Source organism: Bos taurus, chromosome 23 (assembly GCF_002263795.3).
Source record: "Bos taurus isolate L1 Dominette 01449 registration number 42190680 breed Hereford chromosome 23, ARS-UCD2.0, whole genome shotgun sequence".
Taxonomy (NCBI): Eukaryota; Metazoa; Chordata; class Mammalia; order Artiodactyla; family Bovidae; genus Bos; species Bos taurus.
Window position 1 is genome coordinate 11,335,424 of NC_037350.1, and position 24,735 is coordinate 11,360,158.

At 44.8% G+C, this 24,735-nt stretch overlaps 1 protein-coding gene across 1 annotated transcript in view; it reads left to right on the forward strand.

Annotated features, from left to right (window-relative positions):
* CMTR1 (cap methyltransferase 1) overlaps nucleotides 1-24,735 on the forward strand; it is a 52,757-nt gene that overhangs the window by 16,612 nt on the left and 11,410 nt on the right. Inside the window, exons 5-13 of the mRNA NM_001082430.2 lie at nucleotides 749-841; nucleotides 2,490-2,561; nucleotides 3,643-3,737; nucleotides 3,859-3,931; nucleotides 8,799-8,997; nucleotides 9,756-9,874; nucleotides 11,796-11,892; nucleotides 12,204-12,336; nucleotides 12,997-13,176. Of these exons, the coding sequence (NP_001075899.1) occupies nucleotides 749-841; nucleotides 2,490-2,561; nucleotides 3,643-3,737; nucleotides 3,859-3,931; nucleotides 8,799-8,997; nucleotides 9,756-9,874; nucleotides 11,796-11,892; nucleotides 12,204-12,336; nucleotides 12,997-13,176 (1,061 nt within the window). The remainder of the gene's footprint in view (nucleotides 1-748; nucleotides 842-2,489; nucleotides 2,562-3,642; nucleotides 3,738-3,858; nucleotides 3,932-8,798; nucleotides 8,998-9,755; nucleotides 9,875-11,795; nucleotides 11,893-12,203; nucleotides 12,337-12,996; nucleotides 13,177-24,735) is intronic.

Below are 24,735 nucleotides of genomic sequence, written 5' to 3' on the forward strand. Positions count from 1 at the left end.
GTGGAGCTGCCAATGCAGGTTAGCCACCTATTTAGGTTTTATAATCGTTGTCTCCTCAGCCCTGTGAACTTAGTTCTGGATGCACATTAGAATCACCTGGCGACCTCTAAAAAAATGTCCTTATACCCAATCCCTCTGAGACCAACAGAATCATATACTCTGAGGGTGGGGCCCAGGCATCAGTACTTTTTAAAAGGTCTACAGATAATCTTAGTGTGGCCAGGATGAAAACCACAGTTTTAGCTTGGTAAGGAAAGTGACTGAAAAATTAAGAGGAAGCAGCACTAGAGAAGCCAGTTTCTACTGTGTCTTGCAATAAAAGGCATCAGTAAGTGAGGCTTATTGCACTGTCTTCCTGATGTAATTACCTTATAGACTTATATTCTTCTCTCTGTCCCCACTGCTCTGACTATAGGCCACCTGAGTTAAAGACTATGTCTTTTTACCTCTGTGTACTGAGCTTTTAGTCCACAGTAGGTGTTCATCAAATAATACTGGAACAAATGAAAGAAACTTTGAAAGTTGGAGAAGTTTCTTAGAATTCAAACCAGAATTGGCCCTGGCCTTTAGAAGCTGAACTTCAGAAGTCTGGCTCCGTTTTTAGGTCTGACACTGCCGTTGGCCTCAGCTTCCTGGACACTTCTCGCTCTGAGCCCCTCTTGATCGTTTTGGGGAAAGCCCTGGTGAGCTGGGGCTTGGCCCTGAGGGTCTGCCTTACCTGACTTACTTGCCTCTCTTTTGTTTGTAGCCCAGTGCCTGTGAGCAGGTGTCATGGTTCCCAGAATGTACCACTGAAATTCCTGACACTCAGGAAATGAGCGATTGGATGGTTGTGGGGAAGGTAGGAGTTGCGGAAAATGTACTCTGAATTCTTGACACTTCTGACATTTCTCCTCCTCAAATCAGGTGTGTGTATCTGTATACTCACAGTTTAAGAAAAGTGTGAATTTGAGCTTTCTAGCAGGAATAAAGCTACGTCAAGAGGGTGTCAAGAGCTTCACGGATATGCCCCTGGAAGATGTGGCATGCTGGGCTTTTTCCCTCCTAGTCATTTACCTTGCAAGGCAGCACAAAATGCATAACTTCTGTCTTCCTCTTGGCTGCTTTTTAGAGTAGCTTATTATACACCTGTGTATATTCTGGTCACTACTGGGCACTGTTCCAGGTAGATAAAAAAGACTACCCCTGTCCTCAGAAAGGAATGAGAGAGCTGTTACAAAAGGAATTTGTTTATTCTCTTTCTGAAAAATTGTAAGAATTAAGTATATAGTTTTACCAGATCAGCATGTTCCAGAGAGCAGTTCTCAAAGTATAGGGACTTGAGGGATCTCCATGACCCTTTCAGAGGGTCTACAAGGTCAGTTATTTTCATAATTCTGAACAGTTATTTGCCTTTTTCATTCTCATTCTCTTGCAAGTGTCCTGAGAAGTCTTCCAGAAGCTATGACACGTGATAGCACATGCTGAATGCACATGTGGGCAGGAGACTCTCTGCCTTGTGTAAGCTGGGTGCTGAGCTTTGCAAACAGGGAAAACAGTGCCACTCTTCCCAATCATTTTTTTCCGGAATATAGTTTCCGTACACATTTATTGATATTAATATAACATTTTAAACTTGGGCTTCCCTGGTGGCTCAGAGGTTAAAGCATCTGCCTGGAATGTCGGAGACCCGGGTTCAATCCCTGGGTTGGGAAGATCCCCTGGAGAAGGAAATGGCAACCCACTCCAGTACTCTTGCCTGGAGAATCCCATGGAGGGAGGAGCCTGGTAGGCTACAGTCCATGGGGTCGCAAAGAGTCGGACACGACTGAGTGTGTAAATATTTCTTACTAAATATTTAAACATCTCTGTTTTAATTTCTAATAATAAGGTATATAAATACACACACACACACATATACACGTCTATCTCCCACAGAAACAAAAGCTGTTCAGGATCCTCAGTGATCTTAAAGAGCGTAAAACCTGAGAATACCGAGTTTGAGCACCGCTGATTTAGAGGCAGCCTCACTCGTACATGACGCTGAACTCAACATCCCCATGAGGCTCCCACGCCCTTGTTTTCTGTGACGCTGCCAAGTCAGTGCCTGAGGTCCTGCCTTCATACTCACCAAGGAGCAAGAGGCTTCCTGGCTAAAGGACAGCCTCTGTCATTTTGGGTGTTCCCAGATATCCCCCATCCTTCTGCCCCGCCACACTCTAGGGACAGACAGCTTGGGTGTCTCCTCCTTGTTTGCTTTTCTCAGCCTCAGCATTCACAAGTCTTGTATCCATATGGTGCTTTCGTGGGAGCCCCCAGGGGGCTGCTCCTTCTCGCAGCCATCTGGAGCCGAGCCAGGGGGATTTAGGCTTTTCTCTTTCCCGTCCCTCAGGGGTTGATATTCTCTGGCAGGGACTCAAGCCCCCTTTTGCTCTGCTCACTCAGAACCCTAGATTCCCTCCAAATGCAGTCACATGTGGTCATTATGGATTGTTTTCTTCTTCCTGTAGAGAAAGATGATTATTGAAGATGAAACAGAGTTTTGTGGGGAAGGCCTGCTTCGCAGTGTGTTGAAGTGTAAGGTAAGGCCTCATGGCTAGAGCTGGCGCTGAAGATTTTGTGTGAGGGGCTGTGCTGGGTTTTTCTTATTCTTTTGAGTCGGTTGTGGGGAACCTGAAATTTAGCTAAGATTTTTTTCCTGGAGAGCAGATGTCAGTTTGGCGTGTTTCTGTGAGCATCCTTTTTCCTGGTGACTCCCCTGCCCTGCAGTGTTGTTCTGTCCCTGTGGTCAGTAGCCAGGGAGGGAACCACTTAATTTCAGTGGGTGGGTTCATCGTAACCCTGAAGGGGGGCTGGCGTAGTGGAAGTTTTGGAATCATTGTTCAGTATCAGAGCTGAATTCAAATCCTAATTTTGCGGCTTTTTTTTCTTTGCTGAGTGACCTTGGACCATTTGCTTTAGCTTTTCTGAGTTTGAGTTTCCTTATCTTTAAATTGGGAAGAAAAAAATACTCCGTGTTGTTAGAGTTAAGAGAGATAGTCGGTGTTACTCTCCCCTTGACATCTTCTGACCTGACCTGACTTTGGTCAGGAGGTGCATTGCCTGGGGCAGGGTGAGCCAGGGAAACAGGAGAAAATGAGTGGGAGGAGAAGCAAGGCCTGAGACGAGCCTCACGGAGCTTATTTTTCTGGCAGGTAGAGAGTTGGAAATATCCTCAGGTAAAGTGGGGCTTTCTTTTTCCAGAGAGAATTAGAAGAAAGAGAAGGGTTCCTTGCTGGGAGGTAGGTGCCCTCAGAAAAGCCTGATCTTGGTTTGCCTACCCTCTTTCTGGGTACACCCTTCATAGCAAAACTCTGGTCCCTGCCGAGTTGCTGCTGGAGTGGAGAAGCAGGCTTGCAGCGAGGGTTAGCAGTGCCAGAAGGATTAATACCACTTACCATGTGGCAGGCACGTGCTTGCTTCCCTTCTATTTTGTGCCATTTTACAAGTGAGGTAGTTGAGAGGGAGAGTGATCGAGCTGCCTGTCTGGGGTCACACATCTGGTCATTTCAGAGCTGGGATGCAGCAGAGGCCTAGCTTTTCAGAGGGCTGTGAATCCGGCTCCTCAAGCTCCATCCTGAGGGTGATGCTGCTCACCTTGTGGTTCTGATTCTCTCCGGGCAGAGTGTGTTTGATGTTCTGGATGGGGAGGAGATGCGGCGAGCTCGGACCCGGGCCAATCCCTACGAGATGATCCGAGGAGTCTTCTTCCTCAACAGGTTTGCTGGCATTTCCCTCCCCTCCCCTCCCCCGATGCACACTGGTCGATGTTCCCATTTGAGCCTCAGCTCTCCCATCTGTCTGGTACTGAGTATGCTTTTCTGTCTCGCTTTGTTGCAGGGCAGCAATGAAGATGGCTAACATGGATTTTGTGTTCGATCGCATGTTTACAAATCCAAGGGACTCTTATGGGGTGAGAACAAGATTTTGCTTCTGAATTCATAGTGCTAAATAGGCTTCAGCTTCAGTGGCTCAGAAATTGCCATTTGCACAATGCTAGGAGAGTGTTCCTGCTGGGTGATGGAGATGCATTCTGTGATGAGATATGTTTTGTTTTGAGCTCTTCAGCTAGGGTTCCACAGTGCTTCCTGTGGTCCCAGGAGTGCCCTAGTAAGCAGTTATCTCTAGGGCTTCAGGCCCGGAGTCCCAGCTCCCGACTCTGCAGAGCCTGCTCTTCACTCCAGGTGGAGGAGTGCAAGGCTTGCAGCAGTGGAGGAGGGGCATTCCTGACCAGATCAGCAGGTGTGGCCTGCATAGGCCAAGGGAGCAGGGAGGTGAGGACACAAGTTAGTGCATAGGCCTCCCTGCTGCGCTGATTAAACATGTGTTTATCCAGCCCCTGCGTTGTGCCGGGCACAGTGCTACACACCAGGAATACATGGATGTGCTCCCTTTCCCCATGGTGCTAGGTTCTGGGCATTCTGGGGACCTGAGAGCAGGTAAGGGTGAGGGTTGGATGTGTGTAGAGCCTCTCCATGCTCGTCAACGTGTAGAGGCCAGTTGCCACCAGGAAGCTTGAGCCTGCCTCTTACAGGGTCGGGTGGAGTCTGAGTGCAGTCAGCCCTCTGTGTCTGTTGACTCTGCGATACAGAGGGCCGGCTGTACACCGCCACTTTATGTAAAGGACTCAAGCACCTGCAGATTCTGGTGTCTGTGGGGGGACCTGAAACCAATCCCCTGTCAATACTGAGGGACGACTGTGAGCAGTCCTTACAGTGAGTTAATGTTCCAGATTGAAACTTGTGACATCATCTGATTTGGTTGCTGCTGTTTCTGGTATGAGAGGGCAGTACTCTGGGAAATGTCTGAGTGTTGAATGAAATGTGGGCATCTGGGTTCTTTCACTGGTCTGTTTACAATCAGTATCGTGTCTGAAGGTCGGGGGCAGGTAGGAAGTGCAGCATTTAGTCACAGGTGGTGTCACTCAGGGTCACACCTTCTTTGCCTCTCAGCTACCTCATCTCTGAAATCAGCCCTACTAACCTGCCCGAGAACCAGGAGAACCAAGAGGCTCTAAAGGTTTGCTCCAGCTCTGAAATCTGTGCCTCACACGTGGCCACTTTCCCTTTTTGCTTCTGTGAACAAGCTTCGTGTGGGATCCTAATTACAGGTGGTGGATCGGAATGATTTTCTACTTTACTACTCTCATTTTTCTGAACACAGACCCTCCATATGATAGAGAAAGAAAAAAGGACATTTCATTCTAGCTTTCCCTTCAGAGTTTCAAAGCATTTTCACCCTGTCCTAGAAGGTTCGTTCTCTGACAGTGCAGGGGCCAGGAGCCGGCTGTTCCCAGTCCAGTTTCTGCCTCACTCAGCCTCCTCCTGGTAGGCCCCCGATTATCCACTGCTTAAAGAAATTTGTTTTCCAAGTTCTTCACTGCTTCAGCTTCACCTGCCTGGTTGTCTCCTCCATGCTGGCAGAATGGCAGGTGGACCCCTCCAGCCTGTAGTTACTTCTCTCTCCCAGGTCTCCCTCCCACCTTACAGTACCAGCAAGCTGTACGAAACGGCTCTTGGAATTAGCATCTTGAGAAAATTACATTGATATAGTGTTGATTTAATTTTCTGAGCTCCGAATGATTTCCCTTAAATCCCTGCCTGGCAGAGGAACTCTGTCAGGTTGATGGGAAATCACAGCGTCATTTTGGGCTTTTGAATGTAAATGCCTCCAGCAGCTGGGATCTGGTTATTGTCTTTTGCTGTCAGGAAAATGAAGTAGGCATCAGGGTCGTACCATTCAGGTGGAGGGTGGAGATGTTACATAGGAAAAGGTGGCTGTGTTTGCGATGCTTCAGGCAGCTTCTTGACTTGCATTGATTGATAGTGGCCATGGAGAATTGCCCTTCCAGAGAAGTTCTTCTACGCTCCACTATAAAAGTGATTTCTCTTCAGCTCCTAGTGTTTGCTTCTGTCTGTTCACCCCTGTTTCCTCCCAAGGACTGGAGTGACCGCCAAGCCCAGCAGGCTTGTTGTGTTTAGAGCAGTCCCAGCAGACGTGGGAGTGGCAGAAGCCCCAGGCACACGCCCAGGTTTGCTAGAGTCTCAGTGGCTCTTGGATCAGGGAACTTAGAGTAAGAGTGCAGACAATGTGAAGCCTAGCAAAGTGTGAGGAGGTTGGAGATGGGAAGCTGGGGGGAGGCTCTTTGAGGTTTTTCAGCATGTTTCTGCTTCTACAGGTTGTGGTAAAAGGAAAAAAGAGGCTAGGGAAATAAAGAGATCATAAGCAAGAATTGGAAGGGGCCAGGAAGAGAAGGGCGTTTAGATTCTTTGGGTATATGGAAGCGTATTATATATAAACGTTACATGAGGGACTTCTGTGCCTGCGGTTATCGTTGTGGTAAGAAAGCATTGGCTATGAAGCATAACAGGATACAAAAGCTGAATGTAGATCTTTAAGTTTCAGCGCTGTCTTAGAAGAAATTAGACAGCACTTACAAAGTCCCTGCTGCCTGTGGAGCACTGCGCCAGACTCTGCAGAGAGAAAAGGAGGGGAGGGACAAGGGCCTGACTCTCAGGGAGCTGGCTGATCGAGTTGAACTTCGTGTCGTCTTAACATTTGTTCAGTATCGTACAGTTTTTAAGGGTCTTCAACATAAGGTACTTTGTTTAATCCTACAATAGTCTTAAGAAATAACCTACATTAGTTCCAGTTTGTCGTTGAGGAAGCTCAAGCTTAAAGACATAAATCGTGTTCTTGCCTTTGACTGCACAGTCAGTAAGTGGCAGAGGTGAGAACCCTGGCCGTCCTTTCTGTGAAAGGAGCGCTGGCCGCGGCCTGCGAGGGTGACACGTCTTGAAATTACAGAACAGATCATATTTATGCTGTCTTTTTGGAGGTGAGGTGCTTTCATTGATTCATTCTCCTTTCTTCTCACAGTCTTCTCACATGGAGAAGCTGGCGCCTGGGGCTAGGGCTTGGCCTGTGATGAGGAACAGTGTGTTCACTCTTTGCAGTGTGTGCAGGCCTTAAACTTGTGACGCCTGCCTCACTACCGCTTTGCAGCCTGGGAAGTGCTGCATAATATTCTTGGCGTATGCCATTAGGTCTTTTTTAGTGTGCAAATGAATACAATAAGAAAATATGAATAATTGATGGCTCAGGAACAAAGAATGTTAGGGTGGTGGAGCAGAGGGAAGGGAGAAGGAACTGATGTGGCCCAGCACACTGAGTGGGCTTGCCACAGGGTGATGAAGTGTATTTTTAGCTACAGTCCCTTTCTCCAGAGACTTTTTCTACTGTTGTGATCAAGCTAGATAACCATCATCAGATGCAGAGCCCTTGTCACCTCACAAGTGACTGGACTGTGAGCATTAGTATTTCCATTTCTTTCCTATAACTGTTTCCCCTGAAGCCTTCTGATCTTTATCTGGCAGTTAGAGAGCTCTGGACAAGCACCCAGCCGTGCCAGACTTTGAGGGAGAGAAGGCTGCGCTGTCGTAGCCCTTCTGCTGGATGTTCATCAGGGTCCCCTGCGGTCACCCCTCTGGAGCTCAGCCTCTTGTCACCAGTGCAGATGGCACGTCTCTGCCCTGGAGGCTTGAGACAAGTGGAATTCACCCTTGAGGGCCCAGGTGTGTAGAAGAGAAGTGTAAACACAGTCTAGATCTGCATTCAGCGTACATTAAATTTAATTAATTTGGCCAAGCTGTGCGGCTTGTGAGATCTCAGTTCAGGGATGGAACCTGGGCCACAGCAGTGAAAGCCCAGTATCCTAACCACTAGGCCGCCAGGGAATGCCCAGCATTTTATATTAAGAATTTAAAGCCACTTAGGTGGCCAGAACTAATCATCAAATACAAATGATGATAGTGTAATTCAGTCATTCTTTAGGTGGCTGGATGCTCTGATGGCTGCCTAGGTCAGTGGCTCCTGTTCTCCCAATCTAACCAGCTTCCAGCTCTGCCCTGCGCAGGCCCTGGTCAGCAGAGGGGCAAAGGCAGGAGCGGGGGTGTGCAAAAAAGGAGGACGCACAGGGCACCGTGGGGTCTTGGATGGAGTCGTGGAACGAACGAGGGGTCTGGTGAGGTCTGAAGCATGTCTGGGCTGTAGTTCATAGAAATATACCCGTGATGTCAGTTTATTAATTTTTACAGCTGACCGTGTAAGATGTTACTAAAGCTGGGTGAAGGACATGTGCGAACGTTGTCCTCGCAACTTACCTGTACGTCTAAAATTATTCCATGATAAAAACTTAATTGGAGGGGAAAAAAAAGGTAGCGTCTAGGAGGAAGGGACAAAGGGACGCAGAGACTGTCATCTGGAAGGTGAGGCCCTGGGCTGGGAGGAAGTGATGTGAGAGCCCCTCAGACTCTGGTTGGACAGGAAGCCTGCGTCTCCTGCTCAGGCTGACGGGATGCTGACTAAGCAGTGCTGCAGACTGTGAACAGGTCGATTTGTGTCTCGGCGTTTCTCTTTCCCTGTCTGTCATGTGGGGGGCTAGAACATCTACCCCACTCGTTGGGACTTTTGTAAGGCAGGATATGGTGGGGAAAAGATGCTGAGAAATAAAACATGCACACTTGGGTGCCCATTAGGGTGTTTTATTAGGAGTCTGAGCTGGGTATGGTGGTGTGAAAGGCATCAGGGGTGTTTTGAGGTGGGGATGGGTGACTGAAGGCAGTGGTCTTAGAGGACACTTGCCTGGTGGTTGTGGCTCTGGCAGGAACTCTGCACTGTGCTTGCTGAAAGGCTTATTTTACTCCCCTGCTTTCTCTTTCCTGCTCCCCACTGAGGCATTTTTCCCCTCTTCCTCCCCTGGCTTCCACTTACCTCTGCAGAAGCCGCTGGTGAAGGACCGGGAAGCGGAGCTTCTGTACTTTGCCGACGTCTGTGCGGGCCCGGGCGGCTTCTCGGAGTACGTGCTGTGGAGGAAGAGGTGGCACGCCAAGGGCTTCGGGCTGACTCTGAAGGGCCCTCACGACTTCAAGCTGGAGGACTTCTACTCCGCTTCCAGCGAGCTCTTCGAGCCCTACTACGGTAGGGACACGGAGGAGGCCCCAGGGACCCAGAGGGACAAGTCTTATCAGGAGGAGTTACTGTCCACGTGCCATGTTTTCTGTCCCGGGGCTCTCAGCCTGGGGTTCCCAGCCCATGTCATGAGGTCTCAGTCTCCTTTTGACTATGCCTTTTACCCCAGGCCTGTGGGATCCAGGTTAACCCTCCAGTAGGCAAACTTGCAGCAGATCCATGTTAATTTCTCCTTCCTTCTCTTGTGGTGACAGGAGATAATAAAACTGTTTGATCTCTGGCTGAGAACTGGCAGGGTTATTAACAAATACAAACCCACACCCATCCCCAGCCTTGTATGCCAGATGCTCAGCAACCGCCTAGCAGTTCCCTCCACTCTGTCTTGCTTCTTGTGACTTGGCAGGAAATTCCAAGTCCTTTGTTAACAGAACTTATGAAGAAGTTGATATTGCTTCCTAAATGTAAGTGCTTTAAACACACGTTTGATCTTGAACATGAAGACCTGTTTCAGTTGATGGCTCACGGCTGGTTGACTCCTCTTGAGCTCTCCTCTACTGTAGCAGGGCCCTGTTTCTGCCTCCTGGCCCATCACTGCAGGGCAGCCTTGTGTGACGGGTCCTTCACTGAGCTGCTCCTCACAGAGCTCTTCTCCTGGGCCTTGAGGCCTGCCTGGTACCTGTGTTCACAGCCCTGGCGAGGTTGTGTCCCGCTGCCAGGGAGGCACAGGGCGGACGAGCTAAATGTGAACCTTGTGTCCTGTCTGTCAGGTGAGGGTGGGATCGATGGAGACGGAGACATCACCCGCCCGGAGAACATCAATGCTTTTAGGAATTTCGTCCTGGATAACACCGATCACAAGGGCGTCCACTTTCTGATGGCTGATGGGGTAGGTAACCTGCTCTTCATGGGGTGATGATGTATGTTTTTATTCTTTTTGTACATCTTTTCCATTTGTAACTTTGTCAAGGCTCTGCTGTTATGGTCATCTTTGCTTGGGGCAGGCGGATCTGCCCAGCTCACTTCCTCAACAGGCCTCTGGTGAGGGTGGAGGCCTGGTGAGGGGGCACCGTGACTAAGACAAACTCGGCAGAGCCGACAGGAAGGACGTTTCCATCATTTGTCACCCAGGCGCTGCTCTTGGAGAGGCTGTCTGTACACGGCCACTCCTAAGCCTCAGGAGCAGCTGATAGGTGACCACGTAACCAAACGCAGCCACTCCATGTTAATTAAGACTCCATATTAAGACTCTGCAAAAGGCTGTGTCAGTGGCTGGGTTGAAGAAGATACTCAGGTTGCCCATTTCTTGGGCAGCTGCCTGAGGCGTAGAGGCACCCCTGCAGCTTTCTCCCCTAGTAATCTGACGCTGCCGGTAGTCTTCTCTGGACTACCAGAAAAGTTGTGAGCCACAGCTTAGTGTAGAGAAAGGTCAGAGAATGCGGCAGTTAATCCAGGGTCACATGGCCAGAGTTGCAAAAAGCTTCTGGAGCCCCCTGGGCAGCCTCTTAAGCAGTAGCTGTGTGGAGAGGTGAAGAAATGTTTAAGATGTCAGCACAGGAGCCGAGCGTGCCCTCAGTCCCCAAAGATTGGTGCCTAGCAGGGGACATCAGATAGGCTTGGGTGGAGGGAGGGGCCGCTTCCGCTGAGCCCGTCGGGGTCTGATACGCTGGGGAGGCAGCCGTGCAGGGCATCAGCTCGAGTGGCAAACTCAAGGATTGTCCCTCTGACTTAGCCAACATAGACTGGTGACCCACATGGGATTTTTTGTGTGTGTTTTTTTTCCCCTCTCCCTATAAACAGCTGTGCATTTTAAGAAGCATCTGTAAATCTGGAAGACATTACTGAACATTTTTACTTCTGGAGACCAGGCTGGGGCCAGTTAAATGGAGGCCAGCCTCTTTGCTTCTCTTAATTATTGTGATAAAAATCACATAACATAAAATGTACTGTTGCAGCCATTTTTAAGTTTACAGTTCAGTTATGTTAATTATAATCATGCTTTCATGAAACAGATCTCCAAAACTTATTCCATTTTACAAAATTGAAATGCTATGCCCATTAAACAATAACTTGCCTCTTTTCCCATCATAGCCCCTGGCGTCCCTCACTCCCCTGTGAGCTTGGCTCTCTGCTCCTTGCTGGGATCTCACAGGGAGGGAGACCACTCCAAGAACAGCAACATACATTCTTCATACAAACAGCCTGCCCAGAGACTCTGCCAGCTGGAGGAAGAGGCTCCATGGTCCTGGGACAGGAGGGGGGGTTTTGTGAGTAAATCTGTGGTCAGCAGAGAAAGGAAGATTCTTGTGACTATCAGAGTTAGGCAGAGTTTCTCCTGTCACCAGACTGGGGCCTCTTCAGTGGTCAGCCCAGGACTGAGGGAGCCCATACAGATTTAGCCACACGTGCTCCCTGGGTCTCACTGGACTCACCAGGGCATTCAGTTTCCTGACTTGTAGTTGGCTTGTGACCAGCGTATTTTGCCTCTGTTCTGCCGTATCCTTCCCTTGGATTCCAGCATGAGTTTTAAAATTTTCTGGACCATCTCCTTGGAGGAGCAGATCCCCAGGAGCGATACAGCAGGAAAACAGCACTGGCTCAGTAGGCAGGCCTGGGTCCCAGGTGCTGTCTTTACCACAGGGAGCCATACGACCACGCCAGAGAATCTAAACACCAGACTGTATCTGTGTCAGTCAGCTGGTGGAGACCAGTGGAGACACCTGAAGAAGGTTCAGGGAAGATGAGGTCGGAGCACCCTTCAGTCCTCGTCACTTCTCTTTTCTGCTCTGATCCTTGCGTTCTCGTTTCAGGGTTTCTCAGTGGAGGGACAGGAGAACCTGCAGGAGATCCTCAGCAAACAGCTGCTGCTCTGTCAGTTCCTCATGGCGCTGTCTGTTGTCCGGACAGGTGACACTTTGCCGTCTCCCCACCCAGGACCCACCAGAGGCCCTGTTGTACAAGAACATGTGTTGGGGTTGGCTTGAAAGTTAGCTAATGGTCTGCTTGTATGAGATGACACATGGTGGAATGAGGACTTTAGGGGGGAAAGTGCTATGGAATCCCCAAAGTCCCCTCTACAACTCTTTCCCTTCTGTGGCCTGTGACTTTTAATGGGCCCAGGTATCTGGGCCCTGACTTTGTCATAGTCCCTGAGATGACCCAACTCATTTCCTGGAGTGGAAGCTGCTGACTATCGTTGGTGTTTTCTCTTAACCTAGGAGGCCACTTTATCTGTAAAACCTTTGACCTCTTCACACCGTTCAGCGTGGGGCTCATCTACCTGCTGTACTGCTGCTTTGAACGAGTCTGTCTCTTTAAGCCGATTACCAGCCGTCCTGCCAACTCAGAGAGGTGAGGCTTTCCTCTCCCTTTGAATCGGACTAGTTGGCTAAATGTCAGAACAGGAAAACCTGGTGCATCTCTGGCATGAGCAACTCAAGCTACATTAAAAAACCCTGATTTAAAAAAGTGATTGGAGCCAAGAGGACTTGGATTTTCTTGGTTCTCTGACGTACTGTTCAGCCTCTGCCTCCTCCACCAACCTTGTTCACCACATTTTTGTGGGCGATCCTTGGCTTGGCCCAGGAGGGTGAAGGAGACCAAGGAAGGGTTACCTGAAGGACAAGTGGGCCACAAACCAGAGTCACTGTGTGCATCCCAGATGGGACGCAGTGCCCGTGCATCTTGTGAGAGAAGAGGCAGCCAGTCCGAATTGCTAGGTGGCTTGTTAATAACACAGATTTCTGGGCCCCATCCCTGGAGAGTCATTGCCCTTAGCAGACTTCCCCAGCTGATGGTGATTCAGCCAGCCTGGCACAGGGTAATTGGAAACTACTGCCATAGAGAGTAGAAACACAGCCCAACATAAGAAGGAAGGATTTGAGGTGAACTTTGCAGCACTCTGTTCTTGGTATGTAGACAGGGGTTTTGTGACTCAGCAGGAGGTTCAGGGAGGAGGAATTATACCGGGGAAGCCCTTGCTCAGTGGAGTGACAGGGTCTCTCCTCTCAGGTATGTGGTGTGCAAGGGCCTGAAGGTGGGCATAGACGAAGTGCGGGATTACCTCTTCTCAGTCAACATTAAACTCAACCAGCTGCGGAACACTGATTCTGACGTCAACCTTGTGGTCCCCTTGGAGGTGATCAAGGGAGACCATGAATTTACTGACTACATGATACGGTCCAACGAGGGGTAAGCAGACCAGTGTGTTTTTTCCTTCGTTTCTTTTTGTTGTTGTTGTTTGCTTGCATCCCCAGGGTATCAGGAAAGCCCTAGGGATGAAGAGAATGAAGAACTGAATGACTGGCTCTTGGTATCACTTTGTCCGTTTTGAAAAACTGGTAGCTGAGATCGGTTTGCTCGCTCCAGGGCTCCCTAGGACTTTGAGTACCTTGAGGACTTTCATCCTGCTCCCATGCCTTGTCAGAGGGCGGCTGGTGGGAGCCTGGCTGGCATAGCCCTGCCCGTGAGAGCCTGAGTATGATAGTGAAGCTAGAGGGCAGACTTGTTTTGTGTCCTTGGAGGAAGGAATAATCTCCCTTTAATTCCTTCCATTTGTAGAAGGCCATCATAGTTTGCTGTCCCATGAAGCCCCTTGGTTGGAAGCAAGAGATGGCTGGAAAGCAAGTATATAGCATGCTTTTGGAAGTTTCTGGTATCAAAACTTTTGCCAGACCATGAGTGTCTCAAATAGGCCATCTGAATGCTGGTTTTGTTTTTGTTTTAACCTTCATTAATTGTTTTTCCCTCCTTGTTAGTGGTGATAATTTAAAGTTGTGCCGGTTGGCTCAGTTTTCTAAGTGGGCAAACCTCATTGAACAGTTTTCTGAGGAAGCTTGGAGAGTTGTATAGTAGCAATGAATCAATAGAAGTGCTTGCTTAGGGGGCCAAACATGTACTGGAAAGGTAATTTCTAAGTGGAACCCCAAGTCTCCCAGAGAAGGTTGAATGTATGGGTGGCCCTAGGGAAACATAGGAGGAGAGGAAGTCTTTATCCATCTTCTCTCAGTATTTTAACTTTCCATTCTGTGGTACTGCTACATAAGCTCTCTCATCTTGATGTAAGAATTGGCACCAAGGTGGAGCTGGTACTAAGTTTCAGCGTGTTGTAGATGAGGAAGCAGGCCCGGGACCGGAAATCAGCAAAGCCAAGGCTTTGTCACAGTTCTGGACTTCTTTTTGTTGAGCCGTGCTGCAGTTTCATACGGGTGTGCGTGGATGCATGGCAGAACTGGTCTTCTCAGAGCTCCCAGTTGCAGAGTGTTTAAGCAGCCTGGTAAATTGATTTGTGTCTGGTATATTGGGAATGTTTTTCCCAATCTGTGGTTTGCCTATTCATTGTCTTAATGATGTCTTTTGATAAGCAGAAGTTAAAATTTTTTTGAGTCCATTTTTAAATTGTAAAATACACGTAACAGAATTTATCATTTTAACTTTTTTTTTCATTTTAACCTTTTTTAAAATGTGAAATTTAGTGGCATTAAATATATTCACACTGTTCTGCAACCATCACCACAATGCATTTCCAGAGCTTTTTAATCATCCAAAGCGGAAACTCTATACCCGGGAGATGACGACTCCTGTTCCCCCATCCCCAGCCATTGGCACCCTCTGTTATTTTCTCTCTGTGAACTTGCTTATTGCATGTACCTCATATAAGTGCATTCATACAGCATTTGTTCTTTTGCCTCTGGCTGTTTCACTTGGCATAATGCTTTTAAGATTCATCATGTTGTAGTATGTGTCAGGGTTTCATTCCTTTTTTAAGGCTAAGTAATAATCCATTATATGTGCATACTACATTTTGTTTATCCATTCAGCTGTTGAGAACATTTGGATCTTCCTCACGTTTCAGCTATTGAGAATAACGCTGCTGTGAATGTTGGTGTGAAAAGTAACTGTGTCCGTCCCTTCACGTCATCCGGGTATACATCTGGAAGTGGGATTGCTGCACTACTTTACATTCCGACCAGCAGTGCATCAGGGTTCCAATTTCTCCACATCTTCACCAACACTTGTTATTTTTTGGTTTTTTTTTTTTTCCATAATAGCCATTCTAGTAGGTCTGAACTGGCTCTCATTGTAGTTTTGGTTTGCATTTCTCTAATGACTAATAATGTTGAATATGTTTTCATATGCAAATTGGCTATTTGTATATCTTTTTTGAAGAAATATATTCAAGTCCTTTGCCCATTTTTAAAAAAATTTTTTTTTTATTGAAGTATAATTGACTTACAGTATCATATTAGTTTTTGGTATACAGCATAATGATTTGATTTTTTTTTTAATTATTTATTTATTTTCAGCTGTGCTGGGTCTTCATTGCTACACATGGGCTTTCCTCTAATTGCAGTGAGCAGAGGCTAATTGGGGTGCTCAGGCCTCTAGTTTCGGCGGCTTCTCTAGTTGTGGAGCACAGGCTCTAGGACTCTCAGGCCGCAATTGTGGCCCACAGGCTGAGTTGCCCCAAGGCATGTGGAATCTTCCCGGGCTGGGGATTGAACCCTTGTGCCCTGCATTGGCAGTTGGATTCTTAACCACTTGACTACCAGAAAGTCCGATTTGATATTTTTATACGTTAGAAAATGTTCACCAAAGTCTGCTTACCATCCATCACCATAAAAAGTTATTAAGATATTATTAACTGTATTCCCTGTACTGTACATTACATCCTGGTGACTTACCTATTTTATAACTTGAGGTCCGTACCTCTTAATCTCCCTCTGTCATTTCACTCATACTCCCCATTCCCCTCCCCTCTGGCAACCACCAGTTAGTTCTCTATATCCAAGAATCTGTTTCTTCTGTTAATGTTTGTTCATTTGTTTTGTTTTTAGATTCCACATATAAGTGAAGTTGTATAGTATGTATCTTTCTCCGACTTATTTTACTTAGCATAATACTGTCTAGGTCCATTCACATTGTTGTAAATGGCAAGATTTCATTCTTTTTTATAGCTCAGTAATATTCCTTTGTGTATATATATACTACATCTTCTTTGTTTATCTATTGATGGACACTTAGATTGCTTCCATATATTGGCTATCGTAAACAATACTGAAGTGAACATTGGGATGCATATATCTTATTTTTGTCAGAAAAATAGCCAGAAATGGAATTGCTAGATCATATGGTAATTCTGGCTTCCTTGGTATACCGCTTAGCTGGTAAAGAATCCGCCTGCAATGCAGGAGACCCCAGTTTGATTCCTGGATTGGGAAGATCCCCTGGAGAAGGGATAGGCTGGTTACCCACTCCAGTATTCTTTGGCTTCCCTTGTGGCTCAGACCTGCAAGGTCGGAGACCTGAATTCAATCCCTGGGTTGGGAAGATCCCCTGGAGGAGGGCATGGCAACCCACTGCAGGATTCTTGCCTGGAGAATCCCCATGGACAGAGGAGCCTGGTGGGCTATAGTCCATAGGATTGCAAAGTCAGACACGACTGAAGTGACTAGCACATGGTAGTTCTATTTTTAATTTTTTGAGGAACCTTTATACTGTTTTCTATGGTAGCTGTACCAGTTTACATCCCTACCAACACTGCATGAGAGTTCCTTTTTCTCCATATCCTTGCCAACAGTTATTTGTTGTCTTTTTGGGATGGCTGGATGGCATCACCAACTCGATGGACATGAGTTTGAGTGAACTCCAGGAGTTGGTGATGGACAGGGAGGCCTGGCATGCTGCGATTCATGGGGTCGCAAAGAGTCAGACATGACTGAGCGACTGAACTGAACTGATTCTGACAGGGGGAGGTGATATTGTGGTTTTGATTTGCATTTTCCTGATTAGATTAGTGATGTTGAACATCTTTTCATGTGTTTATTGACCATCTGTATGTCTTCCACAGAAAAATATTTAAATCCTCTGCCTATTCTTTAATCAGTTTTTTAAAACTATAGTTTAATCAAGTGTTTTTTAAGTTGAAATATAGTTGATTTCCAATGTTGTGTTAGTTTCTAGTGTACAGCAAAGTGATTCAGTTTATGTATGTATATGTGTTACTTTTCAGATTCTTTTCCGTTATTACAAGGTATTGAATATACTTGCCTGTGCTATAGAGTAGGACCTTATTGCTTATCTGTTTTATATGTAGCAGCTTGTATTTGGTAATCCCAAACTCCTGATTTATCACTCTCTGCCTCTTGCCCCTTGGTAACCATGTTTGTTTTCAGTGACTGTGAGTCAGTTTCTATTAGTCTATTTTGTAAATAAGTACCTGTGCATCATTTTTTTCGTTTCTACATCAAAGTAATATTGTGTGATATTTGTGTCTCTCTTTCTTCACTTAGTATGATAATCTCTAGGTCCATTCATGTTGTTGCAAATAGCATTATTTCATTCTTCTTTAAAGTTGTCTACAGAGAATCCCTTGGTGTGGGAAGCCTCTCCCTTCCACGTGTTTTTTTTTAATAATTAAAAAAATGTATTTATTTTTGGCTGTGCTAGGTCTTTGTTGTAGCGTGGGCTCTTCTCCTTGTGGTGAGGGGGGCTACTCTTCACTGCGGTGTGTGGGCTGCTTACTGCGGTGGCTACTCTTGTTGCAGAGCACAGGGCTCTGGGGCGTGCAGGCTTCCGTAGTTGCACAGGCTCCAGAGCACAGGCTTAGGAGCTGGGCGCATGGGCTTTGTTGCTCCGCAGGATTTGGGTTCTTCCTGGACCAGGGGTTGAATCCATATCTCCTGCATTGGTAGGCAGATTCTTTACTATTGAGCCACTGGGAAGCCCTATTGCATTCTTTTTTGTGACTGATACTGCATTATGTGTGTGTGTACGCACACACCACATCTTCTTCATTTATCTATGTGTTTTTTTTATGTTGAGTTGTATGAGTTCTTTTTATGTTTTGTATTGTAACCCCTTATCAGATACATTGTTTGCAGCTATCTCCCTCCGGTTCAGTCCGCTGCCTTTTTGTTTTGTTGCTAGTCTCCTTTGCTGTGCAAAAGCTTTTTAGCTTTTGATGTAGTACCAACTGTTTAGTTTTTTGTTTCCCTTCTCTAAGGAAATATGTCCCCCCAAAATTGCTGAGACTGGTATCAAAGAGCATACTACCTGGGTTTTCTTCTGGAAGTTTTATGGTTTCAAGTATTACTTATATTTAAGCCTTAAATCCATTCTGGGTTTATTTTTGTATAAGGAGTGAGAAAGTAGGCCAGTTTTGATTCTTTCGCATGTAGCTCTCCGTTTTCCCAACGCCATTTATTGAAGAAGCTGTCTTTTCCCCGGTGTATATTCTTGCCTCCTTGGTCATAGCTTAATTGCCCATATTTCCTAGTTTGAAATTAGGGAGCATGACACTTCCAGCTTTGTTCTTCTTCTGAAGATTATTTTGGTTATTTGGGGTCTTTTATGGTTTCACACAGATTTTAGAATTATTTGTTCTAGTTCTGTAAAAATTGCCATTGGTATTTTGATAGGGTTTGCATTGACTGTAGATTGCCTTAGGTAGTGTGGTCATTTTAACAGTATTCTTCCGGTATCTTCCAGTATGTCTTTCCATTTGTTTTTGTTATCTTCAGTTTCTTGAATGAATCAGTGTCTTACAGTTTTATGAGTACATGTCTTTTACCTCTTGGTTTACCTCTTAAGTTAGATTTATTTGTAGGTATTTTATCTTTTTGATGCAGTTGTAAATGGTATTGTTTTCTTAATTTCTTTTTCTGATAGTTTGTTGTTAGTGTATGGAAATGCAGCAGATTTCAGTTTATTAATTTTGCTTTTTTTTTTTGCCGCACCTCATGGCATATGGGATCTTAGTTCCCCAACCATATGTCCCCAGGAGGAGCCCCAGTGGCCTCCTGTCTCAGGGAGGCTCTCTAATTTAAAGATCAGCAGGTGGGTCTCACCCAGACTCCTCTCAAATTACTATCTGAGTGCTGGGACTTGAGAGTATGTGAGAGTTTGCAGGTACCCCTTAGGGGTCTGTTTCCTACAGCCCTCCAGCTCTCTTCTGCGAAGTCCCTGGGTGGGGGAGTCCCATCCGGAGCTTGGATGCCTCAGTCCTTGGGGAGAACCCCTGCAGTTGTGGCTCTCTTTGCATTTGTGAGTTACCCACACAGGGTTTTGGGTGTTGTCTATACCTCATCTCTGCCCCTCCTACCCATCTCATGGTGATTTCTTCTTTATATCTGAAAAATCTTTTCTGCTAGTTTTCACATGGTTCTCATAGACAGATGGTCTGTTCAGTTTAGTTCAGTCACTCAGTCGTGTCCGACTCTTTGCAACCCCATGGACTGCAGCACACCAGGACTCCCTGTCCATCACCAACTCATGGATTTTACTCAAACTCATGCCCATTGAGTCCGTGATGCCATCCAGCCATCTCATCCTCTGTCATCCCCTTTTCCTCCTGCCTTCAATCTTTCCCAGCATCAGGGTCTTTTCAAATGAGTCAGCTCTTCACATCAGGTGGCCAACGTATTGGAGTTTTAGCTTCAGCATCAGTCCTTCCAATGAATACTAAGGACTGATTTCGTTTAGAATGGACTGGTTGGATCTCTTTGCAGTCCAAGGGACTCTCAAGAGTCTTTTCCAACACCATAGTTCAAAAGCATCAGTTCTTTGGCTCTCAGCTTTATTTATAGTCCAACTCTCACATCCATACGTGACTACTGGAAAAACCATAGCTTTGATGAGACGGACATATGTTGGCAAAGTAACGTCTCTGCTTTTTAATAAGCTGTCTAGGTTGGTCATAACTTTCCTCCCAAGGAGTAAGCGTCTTTTAATTTTATGGCTGCAGTCACCATCTGCAGTGATTTTGGAGCCCAAAAACATAAAGTCTGCCACTGTTTCCCCATCTATTTGCCATGAAGTGATGGGACTGGATGCCATGATTTTTGTTTTCTGAATGTTGAGCTTTAAGCCAACTTTTTCACTCTCCTCTTTCACTTTCATCAAGAGGCTCTTTAGTTCTTCTTCACTTTCTGCCATAAGGGTGGTGTCATCTGTATATCTGAGGTTATTGATATTTCTCCTGGCAATCTTGATTCCAGCTTGTGCTTCATCCAGCACAGCATTTCTCTTGATGTACTCTGCATAGAAGGTAAATAAGCAGGGTGACAATATACAGCTTCGATGTACTCCTTTTCCTATTTGGAACCAGTCTGTTGTTCCATGTCCAGTTCTAACTGTTGCTTCCTGACCTGCATATAGGTTTCTCAAGAGGCAGGTCAGGTGGTCTGGTATTCCCATCTCTTGAAGAATTTTCCACAGTTTATTGTGATCCACACAGTCAAAGGCTTTGGCATAGTCAATAAAGCAGAAATAGATGTTTTTCTGGAACTCTCTTGCTTTTTCGGTGATCCAGCAGATGTTGGCAATTTGATCTCTGGTTCCTCTGCCTTTTCTAAAACCAGCTTGAGCATCTGGAAGTTCATGGTTCACGTATTGCTGAAGCCTGGCTTGGAGAATTTTGAGCATTAGTTTACTAGCGCGTGAGATGAGTGCAATTGTGCGGTAGTTTGAGCATTCTTTGGCATTGCCTTTCTTTGGGATTGGAATGAAAACTGCCCTTTTCCAGTCCTGTGGCTGCTGAGTTTTCCAAATGTGCTGGCATATTGAGGGCAGCACTTTCACCGCATCATCTTTTAGGATTTGAAAGAGCTCAACTGGAATTCCATCACCTCCACTAGCTTTGTTCGTAGTGATGCTTCCTAAGGTCTCCTGGACTTCACATTCCAGGATGTCTGGCTCTAGGTGAGTGATCACACCATCGTGATTATTTGGGTCGTGAAGATCTTTTTTGTACACTTCTTCTGTGTATTCTTGCCACCTCTTCTTAATATCTTCTGCTTCTGTTAGGTCCATACCATTTCTGTCCTTTATTGAGCCCATGTTTGCATGAAATGTTCCCTTGATATCTCTAATTTTCTTGTAAAGATCTCTAGTTTTTCCCATTCTATTGTTTTTCTCTATTTCTTTGCACTTACCTCTGAGGAAGCCTTTCTTATCTCTCCTTGCTCTTCTTTGGAACTCTGCATTCAAATGGGTGTCTTTCCTTTTCTCTTTGGCTTTTTGCTTCTCTTCTTTTCATAGCTATTTGTAAGGCCTCCTCAGATAGCCATTTTGCTTTTTTCATTTCTTTTCCATGGGGATGATCTTGATCCCTGTCTCCTGTACAATGTCACGAACCTCTGTCCATAGTTCATCAGGAATTCTGTCTATTAGATCTAGTCCCTTAAATCTATTTCTCACTTCTACTGTATAATCATAAGGGATTAGATTTAAGTCATACCTGAATGGTCTAGTGGTTTTCCCTACTTTCTTCAATTTAAGTCTGAATTTGGCAATAAGGAGTTCATGGTCTGTGCCATAGTCCTGGTCTTGTTTTTGTTGACTGTATAGAGCTTCTCCATCTTTGGCTGCAAAGAATATAATCAGTCTGATTTTGGTATTGACCATCTGGTGATGTCCATGTGTAGAGTCTTCTCTTGTGTTGTTGGAAGAGGGTGTTTGCGATGATCAGTGTGTTCTCTTGGCAAAACTCTATGAGCCTTTGCCCTGCTTCATTCCGTACTCCAAGGCCAAATTTGCCTGTTACTCCAGGTGTTTCTTGACTTCCTACTTTTGCATTCCAGTCCCCTATAATGTAAAGGACATCTTTTTTGGGTGTTAGTTCTAAAAGGTCTTGTAGGTCTTCATAGAACCGTTCAACTTCAGCTTCTTCAGCATTACTGGTTGGGGCATAGGCTTGGATCACCGTGTTATTGAATGGTTTGCCTTGGAAACGAACAGAGATCATTCTGTCATTTTTGAGATTGCATCCAAATACTGCATTTCAGACTCTTTTGTTGACCATGATGGCCACTCCATTTCTTCTGAGGGATTCCTGCCCGCAGTAGTAGATATAATGGTCATCTGAGTTAAATTCACCCATTCCAGTCCATCTTAGTTCGCTGATTCCTAGAATGTCAACATTCACTCTTGCCATCTCCTGTTTGACCACTTCCAATCTGCCTTGATTCGTGGACCTGACATTCCAGGCTCCTGTGCTGTAATTTTGATGTCCCATGTGAAGAGGTGAGCTCAGGGTCTTACTGTGCCATCTTGACAGACCTGCCTTTGCCCATTGTTAAATTGATTTGCTTGATTTTTGTTGTTTAGTTATAGAAATTATTAATACATTCTGGGTATTAATTTCTTAATCAGATATATGATTAAAAATATCTTCTTGTATTCTGTGGGGTTTTGTTTTTTTTACTGTATTGATTATGCCCTTTGCACAGAAGTTTTATATTTTGATATAGTCCAGTTTATCTATTTTTTCTTTTATTGCCTGTGCTTCTGGTGTCATTCAAGAAATCCATCGCTAAATCCAGTGTGGTGAAGCTTTTCTCTGTGTTTTCTTTTGAGAGAAAGAAGTTTTATAGTTTTATTTCTTATGTTTAGGTCTTTGATCCATTTTGAATTGATTTTTGTAGGTAATGTGACGTAAGTGTCTAACTATTGTTTTGCATGTGGATATTGAGTTTTCCCAACATTTTTTGTTGAAGAGTATCTATATGCATTCCCCATGGCATAATCTTGGCACTCTTTTTGAAAATCATTTGATCATACATGTGAGGGTTTATTTCTGAGCTCTCTATTCTGTTCCATTGGTCTTGATGCCAGTACCATACTTTTTACTGTGGTGTTGTAGTGAGTTTTTTTGAACTCAGGATATGAGGCCCCCAGGTTTGTTCTTCATTTGCCATATTGTTTTGGCTATTTGGGGTCCCCTGAGTTTCCATATGATTTTTAGGATGAGTTTTTCTATTTCTGCAAAAACTGCCATTGGGGTTTTGGTAGAGATTGCATTGAATCTGCAGATTGCTTTGGGGAGTGTTGTCATGTTAACAATATTAAGTGATCCAGTCCATGAACACAGCATGTCCTTCCATTCATTTATATCTCTTTTCATTTTTTTCAGCAGTGTTACACAGCTTTCAGTGTACAAGTCTTTCACTTCTTGATTTAATTTATTCCTCAGTATTTTATTCTTTTTGATGCTATTGTAGATGGAGTAGTTAACTTCATTTTCAGATTGTTGTTAGTGTGTAGAAATGTGACTGATTATTATAACAATGTTTTGTGAAATCTAGCATTTTTTGCATAAAAGATCATGTCATCTGCAAACTGAGATAATTTTACTTCTTCCTTTTCAGTTTGATTGCCAAGAAGTTTTAAATTTTGATGCTGAAATCCAGTTTATCAATTTTTTATTTTTGTTGGTGATTCTCTGAAAAACTTTCACTGTACTAAAGTAATGAAAATACTCTGACTAGAGTATCAGTCAGAAGTTTCATCTAGAAGTTTTATTTAGGTTCTTTAATGTCTCTCAGCAGTTTAATAGTTTTCAGTATAGAGATGTTACACATCTTTTGTTAAATTTATTTCTAAGAATTTTATGGGTATGTAAATGGTGTTTTAAAATTTTCATTTTCTAATTGTTCATTACTAGTTTATGGAAATACAATTGATTTTTGTATATGGACTACATATTTTGTGTGAATGCTTCATTTACTTATTAGTTCTAGTAGTTTGGTAGATTCCTTAAGACTTTTTACGTATATAACCATATCTTCTGCAAGTAAATAATTTTTTGCTTTCCTTTCCAATTTGAATGTCTTTTAATGTCCACTGACAGATGAATAGATAAATATATATGTTCCTTCATATATATATATATCTCTCTCTAAAGGAATTTAAAAAGGATTAATAAAGGGAAATTTATAGCATTTAAATATATACATTTGTTGTTGTTCATTCGCTCAGTCATGTCTGACTCTGCATCCCCATGGACTGCAGCATGGCAGGCTTTCTTGTCCTTCACTGTCTCCCAGAGTTTGCTGAAACTCATGTCCATTGAGTTTGGATGCCATCCAACCATCTCACCAAAACGTCAAAAGACTGCACATTTATAGATTAATACCCCTCATGAGCCTATACAGAAAATCTTCCCTTCGTGTCTCAGTGGTAAAGAATCCACCTGCCAGTGGAGGAGACATGGGTTCAGGAAGAGCCCACAAGCCATGGAGCAACAGAGCAGGTGCATCCCAACTATAGAGCCTGTAGAGCCCAGGAGTCGCGACTGGAGGGCAGCCCCTGCTCTCCGGAGCCAGAGAGAAGCCTGCACAGCAGCAAAGACCCAGCACAACCAAAAATGTAAAGAAAACTGTTTAAAAATTAGTAAATCAAATATAGCAATGTATAAGAGTAATGCTTATGATCAACTGGAGTTTATCTAAAAATGCAAGATTTGTGTACCTTTTGAAAACTATTTTTTGTACTTCACTGTGTTAAAGGAATAAAGAGGAAAAATAATAATTTTGGTAGATACAGAAAGAATATTCAACAAAATTAAACATCTACTCATGATTAAAAACTCGCAAACTAGTCATGGGGATAAACTAGCCGTGGGGATAAACTAGCCATAGTGATAAACTAGTCATGGGGATAAACTAGCTGTGGGGGATAGACTAGTCATGGGGATAAACTAGCCGTGGGGATAAACTAGCCATAGTGATAAACTAGTCATGGGGATAAACTAGCCGTGGGGGATAAACTAGCCGTGGCGATAAACTTTGTCAGTGTGTCATGTGTCCTTTTTCCTCTGACTGCTTTCAAGATTTTCCCTTTATCTTTTGTCAGTTAATTTATGACACAGGAGGTAAGAATATACATTGGAGAAAAAAGAGTCTCTGTGTCTTTGTGTCTCTATGACAGTAAGTGATGCTGGAAAAACGGGTGGGTATATGTAAAAGAAGG